At 33.9% G+C, this 22,538-nt stretch overlaps 1 protein-coding gene across 1 annotated transcript; it reads left to right on the forward strand.

Moving 5' to 3' along the window:
• Positions 1-1,724: 1,724 nt before the first annotated feature.
• Positions 1,725-13,521, forward strand: LOC117345149. The gene is made up of 3 exons (XM_033908142.1): positions 1,725-1,847; positions 5,814-6,410; positions 7,839-13,521. The coding sequence occupies exons 1-3, from the start codon at positions 1,835-1,837 to the stop codon at positions 8,099-8,101; spliced, it is 873 nt and encodes a 290-aa protein (XP_033764033.1). The 5' UTR covers positions 1,725-1,834; the 3' UTR covers positions 8,102-13,521.
• The last annotated feature ends 9,017 nt before the right edge of the window (positions 13,522-22,538 follow it).

Below are 22,538 nucleotides of genomic sequence, written 5' to 3' on the forward strand. Positions count from 1 at the left end.
TTGCGTCACCGCTGTTCGTTTGATCATATGTAACACTGAGAATTACGTCACCTTTGTCGTTTTTAAAACTGCAGGTTACTTCACCAATGTCCATCTTTAAAACTGAATTAATTCAGACTATGTCACCGCTTTCTGCTGTGAAATTAAATATTGCGTCACCGCAATGTCGCGTCTTGAAAGCTGAAGACAACGTCGCCGATGTCTTGTCTGTAGAATAAACTGAAGATTATGTCACAGAAGTCCGCCTGTAAAACTGAAGATTATGTCACCGATGTCCGTCTTTATACGTCTGTAAAACTAAATATGACGTCACCGATGTTCGTCTGGCAGGTGAATATGACGTGACCGATGTCCGTCTGTCAAGTGAATATGACGTGACCGATGTACGTCTGTCAACTAAATATGACGTCATCGATGTCCGTCTGTCAGGTCTACAAAAAAAAAAACGTATATGACGTCATCGATGTCCGTCTGTCAAGTGAATATGACGTCACCGATGTCCGTCTATATACGTGTGTAAAACTGAAAATGACGTCACCGATGTCCGTCTGTATACGTCCGTAAAACTAAATATTCCGTTATCGATATCCGTCTGTCACCTAACTGTGACATCACCGATGTCCGTCTGTCACCTAACTGTGACATCACCGATGTCCGTCTGTCACCTAACTGTGACATCACCGATGTCCGTCTGTCACCTAACTGTGACATCACCGATGTCCGTCTGTCACCTAACTGTGACATCACCGCGATGTCCGTCTGTCACCTAACTGTGACATCACCGATGTCCGTCTGTCACCTAACTGTGACATCACCGATGTCCGTCTGCCACCTAACTGTGACATCACCGATGTCCGTCTGTCACCTAACTGTGACATCACCGGTGTCCGTCTGTCACCTAACTGTGACATCACCGATGTCCGTCTGTCACCTAACTGTGACATCACCGCGATGTCCGTCTGTCACCTAACTGTGACATCACCGATGTCCGTCTGTCACCTAACTGTGACATTACCGATGTCCGTCTGTCACCTAACTGTGACATCACCGATGTCCGTCTGTCACCTAACTGTGACATCATCACCGATGTCCTTCTGTGAAACTGAAGATTACGTCACCAGTTACAATGGTCGTCTGTAAAACTAAAGATTATGGCATCGATGTCCGACTGTAAAACTAAATATTACATTACTTCACCAATATCCGTCTTTAAATCTGAAGATTACGTCACCCATGTCCGCCTATAATACATACAATACATATACCAGTATAGAAACTAAATACTACGTCACCGATATCCGTCCGTAAAACAGAAGATTAGGTCATCAATGTCTGTCTGTAAAACTGAAGATTTAATACGTCATCGGTGTGGAATATAAAATTTTGATTTGTTTTAACTCGTGCTGCGAATAAATCAACACCTAAATAATTTAGCGTTTCAAGAGGTAGAGGTACAAGTACACTCCGGGCAGAATAGAACAGAGTACAAATTGCCTTCGACACCGATTGCATAATAGGGATCATTCATTGAAATAATTGCACAGTCCTTCATATTATCACTCATTTAAGACATCAACCCCCACGACACTTCATATGTGTCAATAATAATACTATTATCATATCAGTTCACATGATGCGATGAATATTAGCCTATTATTACCCAACATCGAGTATTAATAAATATTATGTTTACAATCTACGGATGTCTCCCTTCCGCCCGTGTTGACAGCAGAAGGTCAGACGGGCTCGGGGCTGTCCACACGTACAATGTATGTAGCAGCTCAGGTGTAACGACATGTACATGTACACACGTAACTGTTTGGTGTGAGGGACCATGTCAGATACTGGTACGTAATTAATTAACCTTATGAATAAGTCGTGGTCGATTGCAATAGGCCTAAATGTGGTAGGTCAGGCTTCGATTCTATTAGTCTATTTCCGTGTCTGGTACATATGAATTTAAAAGCCAGATGTTGGATGCTTCTTGAGATTCTAAGGCTAGAGGCTCCATACGTTGTCATCTCCCTATATATATTTCTTATTTAGAAAAAAAAAGATGACTAGATTCCACCCAGATTAGGCACAGCGCGTATCGCCGATGAAACAAAAAGGCGCTTACTCTTTCAGAACACCTGGGTTCGTTATTCGTGAAACGATTATCACGCTGATGCGTGAAATCTGTGCTCAACCAAAGCTTTCCTTAACAGGGCTTTATAATAACTTTTTCTCTCGCTTGTCTTGTCAGACAAGTACTTATGAAAACCATAGGTCTCTGTGAAAACCAATCGTCCGAAAGGTAAATCCAATTGTCCAGATTTTCAGCAACAATCTTGCATAATAATTAAACTTTATGGTTCTGATGAAACTAATCACTGTTAAATCCATCTTATTTAACAAATTAAAACTGTAAATGCTAGCACTCAAACATCCTTTTAAAATGCAAAATTGACACCGATTACAATTTATTTTCAGAACTTTGACTTCATCTTACAGATCGAGCAACTCAAACATACTTTCTTCAGATACCATTCATAAGGCTTAAGTGTTTCTGATATCACTGGAATATGGATACGATTTATTTTGTTGTTTTTTTCCCCAAGAGAAAATAATGCACATCTCCTTATGAGAAACAATTTTAATCAATTTTCACTTAACATTAAGTTATATTTTTGCAAAAAGTCACTCGTCCAGTCGGACAAGTGGCATAAGTGATGTACTTGTCTAAGAGGATTTTGGACTGGTACGGACAAGTCAGACGAGCCTTAATGTAGAGCCCTGTTTAAACTGGCTTCAATCCTGAAATAGGAATACAAAATAAATGTTTTACAAACGAAAGTAACATTTCACTTTAAGTTTTGTTTCCAAAATTCCTTCATATCTGACATTGAAAAAAAAATCAATGCAGAAATCGCCTGAGTATGTGAGAGCAAATTAGATATTAAATGTGTCTTTGAGCATATATGAGTACGGTTTCAGGAATATATTGGCCAAGGTCTTCATGCAATTTTTTTTCTTATCAACTGTTATTTTGTGAGGCTTTACCAATATGAGATGCATTATATTCTAAAGAAAATTACATTTGTAAGCATCGGGCCATTGTTTTCAAAAATTGAAATGCATATTGGTATATATAAAAGGAATTTGAAATAGGGAAGCGAAAAAAAGAAATATGGTATTGATTTCTTTTGGCAAATAAGATAGTTAATGTCTGACAATAAGCCCATCTCTGGCCTTTTATGAGCTTCTGTGCATTTAGGATATGTTGCTGCAAACATATGCCAGAAAAAAAGGGTAGCAAGGTGGAGAAATCTCAAGTTAGCAGAGCCACATTCTAATGCTTATTGCTAGTGTGTGGTATAGTGATAAACAATGTGAGGCGAGCTTTGTATCAATGGCATTGAATTTGTTTTCCATTGCCTTTGGGTAGAAGACTGTAATGAATAATTTAAGAGAAGCATTTGTACATTCTTGAAAAAAAAAATTAAAATTGAAATTCACGTTACAAAAATTTAATCATAAATTCGAAGACAGAAATACAGAAATTTATCTCTATATATATATCATGTCATGCTTTGTGTGTAATAAGTCTGTATACCCAATACACATTATTATCAAATAAGTCTGTATACCCAATACACATTATTATCAAATGATTAGAATCAGCTAGAATCAATTACATGATTCATTTATGTAATATATTATTTATCATTGCAGTCAAATATATATCCTGTCAAGTTTGTGTATGATAAAACCAGGTAGCAAATGATAATTCCCCAATATAACAATAGATCTATATTTAATCTTGTCAACCAATGATAATTCCCCAATATAACAATAGATCTATATTTAATCTTGTCAACCAATGATAACTCCCCAATATAACAATATATCTATATTTAATCTTGTCCAATATTAAAATTATCTTTTATTGGATAACTTTTAAAAATAATTAGGACTATATATATGTAGATCTGATTCATCCTTGTAACAAGATGAATAGGGGGCTCCATATGGGGTTATCAAGACATATTATACATAAAACATTAAGTCCACATGCTCTGATTAATTCTATTAAAGATTTCTATATTATTCAAAAATATATTGCTAATAGCCAAGGTGACCAGGTACAGCAGAACTTTGACAAAGAATGGAGAAAGTGGGGAAAATTATTAGAATTGGCGGACAGTTTTTTCTGAATTGATATGATGTCCAGTGTATTATATCCTATTCTTCTTTTTTTTTTTTTCTTTTTTTTTTTTTTTATGTTTCTCTACTTACTTTCCCTGGAGACCCTATATTCAATTGATATAGCTATGTAAGATAAATATCTATGACAATAATTTTTTACGGTTTTATTTGACATATTTGTTTGGTAAGTCTCATTTCTAGCCCGGTCTATCTTCTCTCTCTCTTGCTCTCTCTCTCTCTCTCTCTCTCTCGTTTTTTTTTTGTTGTTGTGGAATGGATGTGATGATTTTTGTGAGGGTATGGAGAATGTGTGTATGTTGATGATATACTGTCATAATGTAAACGTGTGGATGATGATGATTTTGTTATTTTACTAATTATATATATATGTAATGATGACGATATCATAATGAATATATATGAGGAAAATGATAATAAGGATATAGGATGATGTTGATGATGTTGATGATATCATAACAAATATATATGATTATGTTGCATGATGATGATGATGATGATGATGATGTATGTGTGATGATGATAGTGTTTTTGGTCACTATTTCTGAGATAGTTAGTGTATGTAACTGAATATTGTATAGCATGAAATAAAAATGGTGATATATCGAGTGATGATGATGATGATGATGATGATTATCACTATGTGAGATAATTATTGCATGTAATTTATTGTATAGTATATATATGTTGATTGTGATATATTGAGTGGATGATGATGATGATGATGATGATGATGATCGATGATGATGATGATGATGATGATCACTATGTGAGATAATTATTGTAACTTGTATTGTAACTTATTGTATAGTATATATATATGTTGATTGTGATATATTGAGTGGATGATGATGATGATGATGATGATGATCGATGATGATCACTATGTAAGATAATTATTGTAACTTGTAACTTATTGTATAGTATATATATATGTTGATTGTGATATATTGAGTGGATGATGATGATGATCGATGATGATGATGATGATGATTCTCATGATGATGATCGTGATGATGTACACTGTAGGTATAGGTGTGGTCACTACATGGTATGTTAAATATTTAAGAATTAATGTGTGTAAAGGAATTGAATATGTAGCATGAAAAGAATGATAAAATGAACTATGATGATGATATCGATGATAATGATGATATCATATATGTGATGTGATTATGAATATGTGCGAGTGTAAGTGTATGTGTTATATTTATGTTTTTACTATGCTGAAAAAAACTTGAAAAATAAAATAAATACAAAAAAAAAAAAGACATATTCTCCAAAATCGGGAGAATACCCTATTTTTTATCAATATGATTGGGAGACTGGGCAGGGAGTCTGAAATCGGGAAATTCCTGACTAAATCGGGAAAGTTATGCTTGTTGAATTATAGATAAGTGTTTTTCCTGACTGTTTTTACTGGATGCACATAATGACCCCATTCCTAATGCATTGAAGTTTGTTTAAAACTAAATGTGTCTCTATATGCTTGTTTGCATGGGAATAGAAGCTAGATTTATTTGCAGTTCTATGGAATGCTTTGTGCAAAAAGAAATAAAATTATTGTCAATGAGATTCCTTAAATCACACATGTTTATTTATTTTAGGACTACACAGCCTGGTCAAACCCTCATCTGAGGAGCAGCTAGCTGTTGAATGTCTTTGTAAACAACTTCAGCATCTCAAGTGTCACGATAACCATTTCTATGGTGATCAGACTTTCTTATCGGAGACTCAGATATTTTTGGACCGTCTCCATGTCGTGTTTACACCACAGAGTTCAGATACAATCCAAGTCCCAGGCTGGTTGCCATGCCTACAGAGTCTCATTGTGACTGTGTCGGAGACACTATATGTGGTACTGTCGTCTTACGTGTGTAAGAAGGCAGCAGATGATGTCATCGTCATACCAACCAGGGTAAAAGACCTGCTTAAGGAGCTGCTAGTCCGCATCGTGGACATTCAGAAAGTTGTAGTTACCATGCAACATGGAATGGTTGAAATGATGGAGGCTAAAAAACAGAAAAATGTTGTTCCGGTTCGGGATGCAGAAAGACTGGCTCATCAATCCCAGCATGCACTAGACATGTTAGAGGGTTGCCATGTCCTGTTGGCTACAGTTGTAGAGGTTGTCGAAAGGAAATGTAGATTTGAAGTGCGATTCTTTAACACGGCCTCCATAACTGTAGGAACAATATCTGTTGGTAGGTATAGTCTACTGGTGAAATGATAAAATATAACCTTTTTGGCAATCATTTGTTGGTTGCCTTTTTCTGTCCTACACTAAGGTACTAATATTACCACTGATTTTGAAGAAAATATTGAATAAGTTAAAGATGTAAGGTACGTATGTCGGAAATAGATGAATGGTATCTATATGAAAATAGCAATATCAGTTTTTAGGTTGTGAAATTTTGAATCAAACGTAACGAGAATTTTTTAAGTTTTCAGTTTTTTTTTTAATTACAAAGCAAATGCATTCATTTAAGATCATGATGAATCCTTCCATAGAATTAGAAACAATGCTGTATGATTATTTATTATTTTTTATAAAGATATATGTCAACTGTAAATTTTCACCTTTTCTAAAAATTAGATCTGAGGTTTACATTCACAATAACCTATGTCTTAGAGATTGTACATATATGAGCATGCACCACTGGAATTTTGAGGACATGCAAAATGTATCTATGTATAGACCTATGTCATAATCCATCTTCTTTCATTTCCCTGTTGAAAACAGCCCAGACTGTTACAGGTATATCAAATGTCTGTACATTTTATGTCATTTTAAGTTGAGATCAACACATGTACATCTCATAATGTTATATGTATTAATATAATAGGAGATAATTGATTAGTAAACCATATGTTACACGGAATCATTAAGTACTCTTCTTTGTAGACATGGTGGTTTGTAAGGATATATGTACAGATCAGTGTTCATGAACTTGTTAATCCATATATCGCTGCAGTAGACCAATAACTAAATATATATACAGTAGCGATCATATCCCACATGTATCTACCATTTTGTCACTACTGCAGGCCCGGCTTTAAGTTTATCAGGGGCTTGAATTTTCAGGTTCCATCACAAAAGTTTCTTAAAAGATGTGTAACTTCGGAATTCTGTCAGAGTGAACAAATTAAAGAACCCCTACATGAGTGTGCAGAGTTATCTGCTCTTGTGAGCAGGTATTGATTGTTACGTCATATTAGTTTGTATGAGAAATTAAATTGGTTTCTCTATTACGAAAAGATGGCATAAGAGTAAAAAAAAAATCCAAGTTATTTTTAATGATTTATTCTTGTCTTATACATGTATATTTTTACAGTATTCAAAGATTTTTCTCTCTAAAAAAATCTAAATTCATCAAAGTTTTATTTACTGTAAGAGAATACATGTATTAACAAAAATGTCTGACAATAACTCATGCCTAAAATTTCCTAAGGGGAAAAAAAATTAAAATTCTGAGATTTGCTTCTTGTCTGCCTGCAATTACTACTGTTTTAGTCCAAATTTTCTGACAATCTTGCTGTGCAGATACATTAAGCCATAGAGCAGATTAAAAAAAAAAAACAATAATAACATCAGAACCCTTCTGATTATTTTTGTTTGTGTTGTTTTACAGGTCGCTTTGCCTGGAGTTTATGGCAGGGAGATGGTATGGAGGAGGTGATCCACGCTGGTCTGTGGTCCACGTGTATGGGGGTTACAGCGGCTCTGTTTCAGGTACCAAGGGTCAGGGTGACGGACATCCAGACACAACTTGTCCGACACCAAAAACTCAGAAAGAAGATCAAGAAAATGTCTGCAGGTTGGCAGAAAAATCAGGATTGGTCGTACGCAAAGTTTGTACACATTCCCTCACCAAGGAATGGCGCCCGACTGTGAAGCATGCAGGGGTCATGAATCAAGAAAATTAGGACTGTATATTGTCCGTGTAAGGTTTATGTGACATTCCCAGGGTGTCTGACTGTGGACCATCAGGTTGGTTACCATGTACACTGTACAGTATATTGTTGTTATTTACCTTTTAAACGTTCCAGATTTAATGTGGTTGATACTGACAACTAGAATATCTATCCTGCTTACTGCAGAACAATGAAATAATTTTTTATAGAAATTTTACTGAACTTCAATAAGTTTGGCTTTAATCATTACATGGCATGAGTTTACAGCCAGACAAATATGGTAGTAAATTATATATTATATATATATATCAGAAAGAGATTTCTTGAAAATGAAATGGTATCCATTTTACTCTTAAGCAATAGCAATTTGATGTTGAACAAATATATAACTTTCTAGGCGTTCTCAGAATATTAATGTCTATCATTAATGTATTCCGGTGTAATATATTACATGTAGAGTTTCCGTCCAGAACTCACTGTTTCTATTACCATTTCCAGTTAATGTGAAGCTAGCGCTATTTCATTACCAAGTTAATTCTGAACTACAACGAAATATCCTAAATTAATTTGAACTTTTGCAGGCTTCTTAATGTAAAGGCTGTTAATCTATGGGGTTTTATTTTTCACTGTTTTTGAGGATTTTATAAAATGGCAAAAATAATTTTGCCATTTAAGTAAAATTAATGATAGATAAAATATGGTCCATTGCATACTTTCTCTGAACAAAAAGCATGCTATAGGTTTCAAACTTTTTTGTGAAACATTGAAAATTTTAAATCATTGGAAAACAATTCTGAGATCAGAGCTTATTACTGTAGTGAACATAGAAAGACAAAGATGTTGTGGAGACTGTCCATTTACAGAATGAACCTATACAACTATATATCTGTAGGAAGCATTTCTATTTATATTGGGGCTAGCCTACATTTAGATTGGATTCACCTAACTCACGCTAGGATTAATATCACTGCATGCAATCACCTATTTTGCTTCTTTGGGTGTCAAATAAATTATTGCCTATTTTGACTTCTCAAAAAAGCCTTAAGCCAAAGTTGCTTAGAATAACAATCTTCTTCTTCAGACCCAGATATGCAGAAATCAAAAACTCTTAAAGATTTTGCTTTCTTTGATTAATGTTATCGCACACCTAAGGGATTTCGTTTGTTTAATTTGTCTTTTACTGATCGGAAGTGTTTATCTTTTAAACATTTTTTGTAAAGTATCTGGTACAGGGCAGTATCGAAGGTCATACCTGGTATGTATCCCCTTACTATAAACTAGCCGTCAATATTTTTGATTAATAAAAGGATTGCAGTCATCAGGCATGAATTAATCTAACCCTGATATTGTTTGAAGAAATATTAGTCAGCCCCAGTGCTGTACAATGTCACATGTACATATGCCTTTATAATTCAGAGCACAGGTTTGTAAAATAAAATGGGGATATACATGTACATGTATATATATGTACAGATTTGATATTTGATGGTACAGCATATTTGGTATGTACTTTGTATTAGCATGCTTTCGTTTCTGTGTTCTGGTACTTTTCATGTCTTTATATATTTCTATTTTCTATGATACTCAGATATTTTTTACTTTAATAGATTCTAAGTGTGATTTTATTCTGTATTTTTTGTTTCCTGTTATGGTGCTTTGGTGTTTTAAAATGGCAGTTTGATTATAACACATTTACATATGAATTATGATACTCCAGATGAAAACAATATTGTGATAATCATAATCCAGAATGAATATTAAACAAGATTTACTTATATATCCAGTTGGAATATTATGAGATAAATTCTTCATTTTTATGTTTCTTGTAAAAGAACTCATTATTGTTTTATCATGAAACTGCATTCCTTCTCCAAAAGATAATCACTTTGTCATTAAAAAACTAATGCATACTTTTGTCTGTTTGCACATTATAGTATTTGAAGGGAGATAACTCCATTATATCACATGGATATGTACAGTATTTAGGTATAACATTATAGATGTAAGTACTTCTTACCCCAGGGAAAGCATAATTGGGTTATATGATTTCGGTCTACAGATACCTGAAATTCAGGCATTAATTATAGGCCTTGAATGGAGTATTTTTCAGATTTTAATGCAATTGTAATTTAATGAAATTAATATATTTTTTTTATAAATATTTAGTGAAAACAAATGTCCTGGAATTGTTTTTATTAATAACAAATTCCAATTTTAGCATGTACATCACAAATTAATGAAAAACATTAAAATACTGACTTTATAATTATACTGATAAAATGGAAGATGTCAGAAGTTTGCATGCTGATTTTGTCCTAAAAGAATTTAGTAAAAGATTAATTAGCATAGTGATTTTGTCCTGACGGAAAAAGACTACAGTATATTTAATTAGCATATTGACTTGATTTACAACAGCTTAATTATTATTCTTTGTTTGATAATCAATTTGTATTGATTTGTTGTAAGATTGTTTATGATTAAATGTATTTCTGTGTTGATTAGAAATATATTTATTTAAAACGTTTTAGTTAGCTTATATCTCGAAAATATCAGTGGCAGTTTATGTGGTAATGAATGACACTGTAATATTGTTAGTTATTACTCAGTACAGTTATCATTATTTCTTTGTGATAAAAGAAGAAATAATTATAACTTTGTCATTATTTCTTTAGATGGCTTCAGGTTGTTATTTTACAACTCCAAGGAAAATCTCCTTGGATGTGTTTTATTTTATATGGCAATCCCATTCATTTTCTAATTAAAGCCTGAAATTCTCCCAGAATCTTCATGACCCAGAATTTATCCCTCAGAATTGTAAATCTGTTTTTATAAACACGAACTTTATTGCTTTGATACTGAATGAGTACATATAAGTTGGCAATATACTGCTTCTAAATCCAAGGGTTTTATGCTCCTGGTAAGTTGTCTCCTTGTCACTCTTCTGACATGAATGTGACCCCTTGGAATTTTGAGGTTGGGCAGCATACCAATATGTAGCAATACAAGTGTAGTTCGAAATCACAGTTTTGTGATTTTCTTGTATATTTCTAATTTTTAATGTTTTAATGTTGGTGTTCTTTGTTGTTTTGTTAAATGTCTTTGTTGTAACTTGTTGTTGATTTTGTAGATTTTGTTTAGTGATAAATTTTAATACATATCCTCTTATTATGAATATACACAAGATGTTGAATTTATAGTCATGATTATTATACGTTTGATCAGTACTATGTTTTAGATGTTATATGTTGTATATATCTAATGTTATTTGTATGTAGGTCTCTGGTCATTATGTTACATATATATAGGAACTTGTATAAAGATCAGAGTCACATTGAGTTGACTATCGCGAGTATGATAATTTGATAAGTCACAATCCTCGCTATGAATGACAAATCAAATTATTAATCTATTAATATTCAGTCCTGCTCTAGAGGCTTAAAGAATATGAATATAAAAATCTGTCAGCATATTGAATACACTTCCTTATAAGGTATTTTTCTTTGTTTTAATGGTGTGGTTTTTATACCACAAACTGTTACAATGTAAACTGTACCATCGGTCGTCAGATACATACATGTATATCTTTCTACCATTGATTCTGTAATCAAAGTATACATACAGCTTAAACACAACACAGATGTATGCACCGAAATTGCACTCTGTGCAAGAACGTACTGCAGCAAAATTTAGATTTTGTACAAGTACAATGCATCACCAAATGATAGGTTCTAACAAATTTTACTTTGTACAAGTACAGAACTATTGTAAATGTAAACTGTAAATGATGAAAAATTAAGATTTGGTTTTAATCGGATTCACAATTTGAGTTATTTGCTTTGGTGATATTTTATCAATTTAAAATTGAATTTGTATGGCAACATTGTACACAATTTTATTTGTTAGTGTTCAGTTGCAATTTTGTACATTTTTGAAGTGAATTTGTTTTATAAAAAAAACAAAACCACTTCTAGTATTTGTCTGGTCTGTCTTCAGGTATAGAATTTGTTAAGTTTTTGTCGGATATTTTTACCCTTGTTAATATTTTTTGTCTCTTGTTTTACCCCCAGTGTGAGTCAGAATCAATTGTACAGTTAATCTAGCTAATTAAGGTGGACAATTAATACAGCTTCCTGTTCGAGGCATCATTTTTTGGTGTATCAAGTTTTAAAATGTGAAATATATCATTTTTGAACAAAGAAAATTGGTCATTATTCCTTATGCTCTCTTTTAGTGTGTTTTATATCTTATAATATTGATATACAAATTAGTTTAGATCTATTCTTCTGTAGTAACTTTAATTGACTTGTGATCACAGTAATCTGTTTTATATCTAATAATATTACCTGTACCAGTTGGTTTAAATCTTTTCTACTGTAGTAACTTTTGATTGGCTTGTGATCACTGTGAGTAATCTATTTCATATCTAATAATATTACTGTAACAGTTAGTTAATATCTAGTATTCTACTGTAGTAACTTTGATTGGCTTGTGATCACAGTAATCTATTTTATATCTAAAAATATTGCTATACCAGTTAGTTTAGATCTTTTCTACTGTAGTTACTTTAATTGACTTGTGATACCAGTACTCTATTTTATATCTAACATGTTAAATTAGATATTAACAGATTACTGTTTATTTAATATTAAATATTACTGTAACGGTTAGTTCAGGTATTCCTCGACAGTTTTTTGTTGACTTGGCTGATCAATAGAATCAGTATTAAAGACATTCTGTCATATATATATATATGTTTTTATTATTATTATTATTAGACTCGTTTCTTGATTATAAGCATTCTGTAGTTATATAGTCAGGTATTTTCATATAATTTGAATTATATATTTACATGAAAATGGTTTGTAATACAACATAGAAATGAAATACAATGAATGAAAACACACTATATACATGTATGTTGTAGTGGATGAATATTCTATATTGTTATTTACGATTGATCTCGGATTCATTCTGCTTCTCTTTCTCGTTGGTTATTGACAATATATAAACAGTATATATATATGTAGCATTGAAGTGCCGATAGTGTGTTTGATCTGACATTGAAAATTTAAGGTAAGATATAATCAGTGACAATATAAACGACAAGTATCAAAATAAATATAACGTCCGAGATCACATATCCAAATAACTATACCCTAATAACTAGGTACACTAAAGTAGAATCTATAAAATATGATGAGGACATAGGTTTAGTTTACATTTTGTTATTTTATTGTATAAAAAAATACTGAATATTTCCAGATGTGGATGCATATGTTTGAACCCGTTTTCGGTTTTTGACATATACTTGTCTTGGTGGAAATGCTTCCTACTAAGCATGAAATACTATTTTGACGGCTTGTGGATGCAGTCTCATGCAATAAATCTATTGACACACCAGTGGATTGCGTCCTTATACTGTATAACACGAATCGTTCCTGGTATGTATTATTGTTAACTTATTAGTAAATGGGTTTACAACGAAAGTTTGTACCCGCGAAATATTCTGAAAGCTCTAAACCACGAAAGAAAGTACACACGGACATTTCATATTGTACAGTAAATGAATTGCAGATATTACTGTTAATGTATTTACATAAGGACATTATTTTATCATTAACTATTCCTAGATGTTTTTTAAGGACATTTCTAGTTTTTCAACATACTTATTATTTTAGCTAATATCAAGAATCGTTGCATCCTAAGTTCGGGGCCGCGGTGGCCGAGTGGTTAAGGTGTACCGACACTTTATCACTAGCCCTCCACCACTGGGTTGCGAGTTCGAAACCTACGTGGGGCAGTTGCCAGGTACTCACCGTAGGTCGGTGGTTTTTCTCCGGATACTCCGGCTTTCCTCCACCTCCAAAACCTGGCACGTCCTTAAATGACCCTGGCTGTTAATAGGACGTTAAACAAAACAAACCAAAACTGCATCCTAAGTATGCTACACTATTGACTTGTAGATACAGCTTACAGTTTCATCAGAGACTTACATATGTATATACCACATATAAGACTGGCCATGAGCCCTTAAGATTTTTTTTAAGAATTGACATGCTTAATTCTTATACTAGATCTATACTCAGACATTCTAGTGACCAAAATCATAAAGCTCGATTTATCTATAATTTGATATTCTAGAGACTCGGGGCCAATTTGATCACATATTAATGTCTTGGGTTTCATGCAATTAATCTATAGGACAGAATTGTATAATTAATACACAACTGAATATGAAATTAATAAACAACAAGTTCATACCAACTAAGGAATCTTAAACGGATACATCGCACAGCTGTGTCGTTTGTTAGGATTTATTAAGGAAATCTACAAACATTTTGAAAACCTGTTTTAGGAGCATCTTGATTTAACGTAAAGAACATTGTACGCAAAATAAGGAAGTCACACGAAATTATCACATAGTGCCTGTGATCCTTGAATGTTGATACAAGATTCAGGAGAATGAAATGTTAAAATTCATGAGAATTTGATGGGTCTACAAGTAAATGGAAGGATTTTGATTAAGTACTTGATTTTTGTTTTCAATCTATCACAGTTGAATGGATCGCTTTCTTTATTATTATTTACAAGTTAGATTCAAGTGCCTGTGTTTTAGAGGATGTGGTGATGTTGTACTATATGTCACGGAGATTATGTCGGGTTATGTGACAGGATAGAAATGCCATTGTATAGATCATCTCCGTCTGTGATACGTGTTGTTATGATAACAGGGATGTCTGATAATAGCATGATAAACCGGGACACTTTTTATATGTTCTGTAGATGACATGTATTCAAATTTGTTTGGTTGTTTGCTGGGTTTATTGTTCTGTAAACAGCCAGGATCATTTTGAGGATGGGTTTCCTTGTAGTACTTGGTGACAACTTCACTGAACAAATTTCGGGAGGCCCATCGCCATCTATGTAACGTCCGCTCTCCATGAACACGGGACGTGAGAGTTCTTTTGGGATGGTTGTGGTGCGATAAACATAATTCAACACAGGATATAAAGTTTACTTGTATTTATTAATCCGCATGAAAATCCCGAAGGTACAATATAATCCAATGAAGTTGCATCCATCTTCCACACTATCGCCGGCGCCCTCACACTTAACAGTTCACACACATTTACATCCTAAATATGTACATCTAAACGGCACAAAGTCCGTTTAGACTGAAAGCTGCTGGAGAACTCCTTATGCTGATGTTGATGTTGCTGGTTTACTTATGCTGATGTTGATGTTGCTGGTTTAAAGTCTCGATTTAGGTTACAACCTCTACTCGCGACTCTAGGTTAGAACATTAGTCCGGGGTGACTGTTAGATGTTGTCAGTTGGTGATTCCCTCCTCCTTTCTCAACACGGGCTTGGGACCGGCTACGGCGGAGTTGAACTCCTTATGCAAAACGCGCAAGTCTTTTTATATCCCCTGAGAGTTAATTGATATGTATTAATTGAGGATGTGGTCAATTGACCAATCCTGACCTTTACCCCGAAATATGGGCGTATCTAAACCCCTATATCGTCATTTCCAAATATAGTCCTAGGCACTGACCACTGGTTCCACGGACCGTGTGTGCAACATATTACGACTAACTTTCAGGTGCTACCTACCGTTTGGTTATTATTTACGTTGACAACGATTGAAGAGCGTTAACCTTAAACGGGCTGATTAACTACTAATCTAAGGGAAGCAACTCGCACATATTTGGCTGATTATAGCGTATAGCTTTAACAACTCTACGTAACTTTGAACATCACATATAAAACTTGTCTATTTCCTAGTTCACTACATCTAGTTTTTATAGGGTAAAGTGTCTTGCCAAATGATACATCCATGGCAACACAATATGCACGTATGATGCCGAGATAAACGAACATTAGATATTGTATGACGTCCAGCAAGACGAACAGTAAATACTGTTTGACCTCTAAAGAGACGACGAGTTGATATGTTTATCTAAAGAGACAAACACTAGATAATGTATGACATCTAAAGAGACGGAAGTAGATAATATATGATATCTTAAGAGACGAGCAGTAGTAGATAATCTAAGACGCCGGGACATAATCTAAGACGCCGGGACATAATCTAAGACGCCGGGACATGAACAGTTGACAACGTATGACGTCGTGAAACACAAACAGGATTTATTTATGTGACGTCGTTTGAACGTTTCGCCTGTAAAATAATACTATACTCACGGGACACCAGGAGGCAGACAGGAGACATCACATAGACATAAAGGTCAAAATACTCATAAGTATATTGTATATATTATGTACAGAATTGATACAAAGTAACTCAAGCAATGATCAGCTTGATACATGCAATAAGTGTAGATCATCTTGGTTTTAGGATATATACAGTTACTGATATAAAGTTCCTCTCGTGTCGAATGGGCTCCCTTTAGTTAATTGTTGATGCATTTGAAGAGTTCATTGCACAAGGAAATATCTGTTGTAGCAGCACTTATGATTAAAGAATGCTAATTAAGTATTTGGGTCTGTAATTTGTTTACATATTCTTTTATTAGATCAAATGATCCTTTAAATGAGCTTGTGTCGTGGTGCGGCGTCCGTCATCCGTCGGCGTCAATATGTACATTTGAACGACTCCTTCTCATTAAGTCCCGGAGTTGTGCTACATGCATTTGACTGATGTGTTCTATGGATGACACATTGCGAAAAGAAATGTGTATTGAAAGTCACATGGTCAAATCTGTTTAAGCTTTTAACTGACATTCAAACGATGTCTCACAAACCGGAAGGCATGGAATCGTGATATTTGGGTAGCAGGTTCCTGGTATTAGGTCCACAATGATTGCGGAAAGAAATGACTTGATTAAACTTCATTTTTGTGTGTGAACAATTGACATTTTGAATCTGTTCCATATTCAGACCATTCAAAAGTATTTAGCGTATAGAGAACTTTATTACTTACCCTAAGCCATTTGTGCAAAGTGTTGATTTTGGCTTTGATTTGTGTCACACCAATGACTTGTTGTACGATAGTGGACATTACAGACCACCCTGTAACACACATGCTCCTTTACTAATATCAACCTGTAATGCGCATACAAGTGATGCCGACATGTGTAGGCCACATCCTTAAATGGCCATATGATTAGGACCAAATGCACACTATGAATGAATAGTTTGTCAAAACTTTACCATTTTGCGCAAAACACAACCTCATCTTTCATTACAAATTGTGATGTCATTGGTCCTCACGTATTTGTTCAAATCACCTCATAGGAGAAAATCTCAGCTCTAGCGTTGCAATTCACACTGATGAAAGAGAAATGTTGACTTCTCGGCTACATGTACCTTCCGTATCAAAGAAAATAATAAATGATCTTTTGGACATATGCTATTGATGCAGGAGTCTTCCTTTACTCTGCGTTTCTCCTCTCTTGATGATGCAGGTTATGAATTCTAGACAGACTGGAAAAGAACAAAGTTTCTAGAATTGTTTTCACATTGTTCGTCCTCTAATGGCACTGGTATTTATACTCCAAACCAGGAGGATGCACTGCTGTTGTTCCGGTTAAAAGTGTAGACTGATATACCCTGAAAACAGTGTTTGTTCCAGGAAATCGAAAACATTTTATTCCGGTGTAAAATAATTAGACATAATCTAATTGTTCAATTGTTCATTAGACGTGAACATCCTACAAGAGAAAACATTCTCCGAGGCAATCGGACGACTGTCATACTTGACCGTAAATATATATCTAATCCTGAGTTCTGATCACAATTTCAAGAGAATCTACTATGGCAAGAAGAAGCGGGGCTTTTTGAGGTTCGTGAACATATCCCTGCCTAATGGTTATATCTGGACACAGTGGGACCTTTTCCTGGAAGCGATCATTATGTGAAGAGTATACAAGCCATCATGGATAGTCTTTCGTGGCGGAGAAAGATGGCAATGTCGTTGTTGATCGATGGTTTAGGGATGTTTGGCCATATTTGGAATCATGTGACTTGAAAACAAAGATGTCCTCTTATCTAAAACCCGGGCAGACTCAACATGACGACCCACAAGCTAACCTTGATAGATCCATAACTAAATCCAGACGGGTAGTTGGAGTCATATCACACACAGTTCTAGCAATGGATGTTAAAACACAACTTGCCTCCAACTATTTCACTGAAATTGAAGATGAGCCAGATCTCCCCAGAAGGGCTAAGTCACTATTTGTCGAACAAGATGTGACTGGAGATAATTGTTACTTTCCAAAGTTAGACATGGCATACCCCGGGACAATATCCTGTGGTACTTACCAAATATGAATCGCTGCTGACTACATCAGTGTGCATCTTAGCGATGATGGTGACTATGGGATCTGGAGGCATATGAGCATTGCTATGTACAATGCTTGGATCAAGCATGATCGCTTCGACACCATTAATACCATGAAGGATTATTTTTGCCAATGTCCTACAAGACAGAGAATCATGGGGTATGTGCCTACGCTGCAAGTATCCATTACCATCTAGGATACTGCATGTATTAGGAAGCGAGTAAGCCTTTCCATACAAAAGTCAAAAGGTTTAAGACAAACCTGTAGTAATGGAGATTTTGCTACCATCCAGGTATTAGATATGGTCGACTTGGACAATTAGAACTACGATGTAGACCAGTTGAATGTAGAAAATTGATTCAGCAAGTATACAAACATTTAACAGTTGTTGTTGCCATGCAACACGGCGGCCATTTTGAAGGTGGAAATTTCACTTTAGTTAGTTATTAGTTGAGGTGTTCCTGTGTATTAATGAAACCAAGTATAAACATTTTCTTTCAGTACACCTCACACAATGTCAATGCAGAACAGATTTTCCTCTTTGCTAGTTTTTCTTACAAATTACATAGCAATATTGTCAATCAATTTTAATTACTTTGCACAAAACTCCTAATCACTATTTTTTGGTAATTTATTTCATATTTTTTGGAGATGATTTTAAGCACATAATTACGAATGCACTGCAATAGGAAGTTGTATTTTGTACCTTTACAAAAATTCGCTTAATGTAAAAAGAGCATGTTCTTACTCAAATTTCATCACATTTTTATCTCATTTTTATCGCTTTTGGCACGAAAAGGGAGCTTTATTCACACGCATTTGTAAACGTAGGACTACGGATGCTACTGATATCACATACAAGCTATAGTATTTGCTTCTTAGGACATTTTGAAAGTCCACCATTGGGATGCATTCCTCAAACGACTCCTTTTCACAAACCGAAAAGGCCTACAATCATGATATTTTGCTGGAAGGTTTTGTTGAGATGGCGCCTCACAAAGTGGGAAAAGAAATAACCTAGACATCGTATATTCATGGTCACAGATGTCAAAAATAGAAAAATATTCGAACGAATTACAGCAAATCTGAATGCATAGAAACGTGATGTTTAGCTGGTAGGTTTCTTTGATGACACGCAACGAAGTTCATACAAATAAATGACCTTGACCCATATTCAAGGTCATAGAGAACAATTTTGTTCAAACGCTAAAGATTATTGGTTTAATAATCAGAAGCAATTTGGCTGATAGACCTTGGGATGACGCCAAACAAATCTTGCCGAAAGAAAGTCACAGTCACTGGGGCAAAATTGGTGAAATGACTTCTGATTAACTGAAAATGACATCTGAATCATTTTTCTATTGACCTAAAGGTAGATAATCATCAAAGGAGCGAATAAGCTAAAAGGTCGGCGTTAAAAGTCAATTGGGCCTCTTGTTGCGTTCTTTTATCAGGGTCACATTTTTTTCAAACTCGGTGGAAAATATTTTTTTTCTGTCCAGAATGAAATGCAAACTTTGTTTGTCAAAAACATTTGAGCAACAATTTTTTTTCTTCATATCCGTTATATCAAAGTTTAATAACTAATATATTTACTTCTATTTGAACTTTTAAAGGTTTTTTTTCCAATTTTCCAATGGCATTGTGAATATTTCATTCGTTTTGAAAATGAAGTGTTAATATTTGTGATTTCATCATCCGTTGCTTTCTATATCAGTTTATAAAAAGTTTGATCATTCATCATGTACAGCAGTCCATCTTTTAATTGATAGGAAGGATACAGATATAATGTACGTCAAATATCAGCAAAATATCTTGATTGCCAACTTAGTAAAGGGAGAGGAATAAGTGTTTTTGGTGTGATCAATAAGTTTAATAAAATAAACCAATACTAGCTATGCAGATTGAAATTTAATACATCACAATCACTTTTATTTTGTTATTGCAAGAATAGATTTCACACAATAGTTTTGAAAATATAATTATGAAATAAAATCACAAATTACACATGTATTAGATATTAAAAACAACTAAAAACCACTAATCCTGGTAGCATGGCTGACAAAATTGACACAGGTATTTCTGTGAACCCAGGACAGTACCTGTAGCTGGCTCCTAAAACTCACCTGGCACAGTTATCAGGGGTGTCAGGCCAGAGTCAGTCATGCATGACCAATAATAATAGCAATTAAACAGATACTGTCATTCATTATGGGTAGTCCAGAACTACATACTTGTGTGTACGTTATGTCAGAACATTAATTTAACTAGGTAATGCTCGTAAATATGTACAGTTGTAAATGTATATTTTTCTAATGAAACTAAAATTTATTTTATAATTACTTGCATGAATTGAGTTCATGTATGTAGAGAATGTCTTATTAAAACAAACACACAATTCATTAAATACTGTAAACTTTCAATAACATAATGTAGATACATTATCTAAACTTCCTTTACAGTCATGATATATGTACAGTAATAAATATTCTAATTGAAATAATTTTCAATTCCTTAATAAAATGAAATACAATTTACTTATATCTTAATGAAATATGAAATAATAAGCAATTAACTTTCATAGAAACCTGATTATAGCATAAATTGTATAACTGTCTTTTATGGATCTTAATAAATATAAATTTAACATGAAGGCATTATTACCATGTATTAACAATAAAAGAAATATTCCTAGTAGACTAAACAAATGTTAATAGTAATATAAACAGAACAAAAGTTATTTGTAAAAATCTATTTATTTATATGTAAATTATATTAAAAGCATCAAAGTATTAATATATATATATATATAGTCTGATTATAGAACTGGGGTAGGCATGGTGTCTTATAGGACTCCAGGTAGACTCGGAGTCCACTTGGAGTGCAATCCAAGTTTACCTGGAGTCCAAACGGAGTGCACTCCAAGTCCAAATGGTTTAGGTATCAATCTGATTGATACCAAGTCCATAAAGAACTTAGCTAAGGGTCAGATAATGAGTATTAAAACCGAACTACTATTTGTCACCATGTCTTTGTCTCTTCTTTCTTTCTCTTTATGTTATGTTTCTTCTTCGGATTGCATCAACATCATCAGTAATTATTTTTTTTATACAATGTCAAATTTGATCAAGTAGAAGGAACACTTAAATTATCTGCCCTTAGACCAGTAGCTTTTAGCTATGATAAACAAACTTTGTTTGGAAGTATGGGAATACCAATTTCATGATGAATGGAATATACAATGTTAGATATAACTTTCTAAACCCTAATTCCAGCAAGCTCCAGCCTTTGAACTTGAGTAAAAATAAAAGTTAATCTCCCTATCCTGAATTACATTTATCTATTAAAGTGAAGAAAAATTCCCTTCTAATAAATAGTTATTTTATAATTAATCCCTGTTATGACAAAGATAAGACCCTCCCCTATGAATTTAATTATGTTTTAACCTAGCCTTCCCCAAATTTAGTAAAGTAAATTTCTAATATTCCCTAATTTAAATTCACCAAGAATTACTACAATATTCCCACATTTAGTACATAAATACACACAGGGACATACACAAGACAAGAGCCTCTGACATACCTAGCGGAGAAAACACGGAGAGACATCACACAACGTACACCCACCTAAGCTTCTGGGATAGAAGTGACTAAAAAAATCCAACAACAAACTACGCTGGAGCGTTGCTGGATTACCATAGTAACCACGCGAGATTATTCCCTTGCTGGAAACTTGCTAGAAAATATTGCGTACACAATTTACGATATTACTTACAATGATAAAATTCAACTTCAACTTACATACAGATTCCGTTACACTTCCAACCACGTACGACTGCAAACCGAAACTACAAAAATATCCTGTTGTTCTAAAAATAGTTAATCTTTCCACACAATAACTTGCGTAATAATAATGATTACATTAATAAAAATATGTATATACTAATAAAAATAAAAGTACTGATAATGATAAAAGTAATTATGTTTGTATCACATTGTAACATATAGTAGATAAAATTTAAACATTAACACACACACACACACACAGGATATAATTCACAGATGATTATTTATATACAACAGTTCTTCACTTTTACAAGTGACTCCTGCA

Source organism: Pecten maximus, chromosome 16 (genome assembly GCF_902652985.1).
Source record: "Pecten maximus chromosome 16, xPecMax1.1, whole genome shotgun sequence".
Classification (NCBI taxonomy): Eukaryota; Metazoa; Mollusca; class Bivalvia; order Pectinida; family Pectinidae; genus Pecten; species Pecten maximus.

Bases quoted from the DNA above. Each gene is read 5' to 3' on its own strand.
- LOC117345149 (XM_033908142.1), top strand. The intron at 6,411-7,838 runs GTAGGTATAGTC...GTTGTTTTACAG, and splicing joins TGTAGGAACAATATCTGTTG to GTCGCTTTGCCTGGAGTTTA.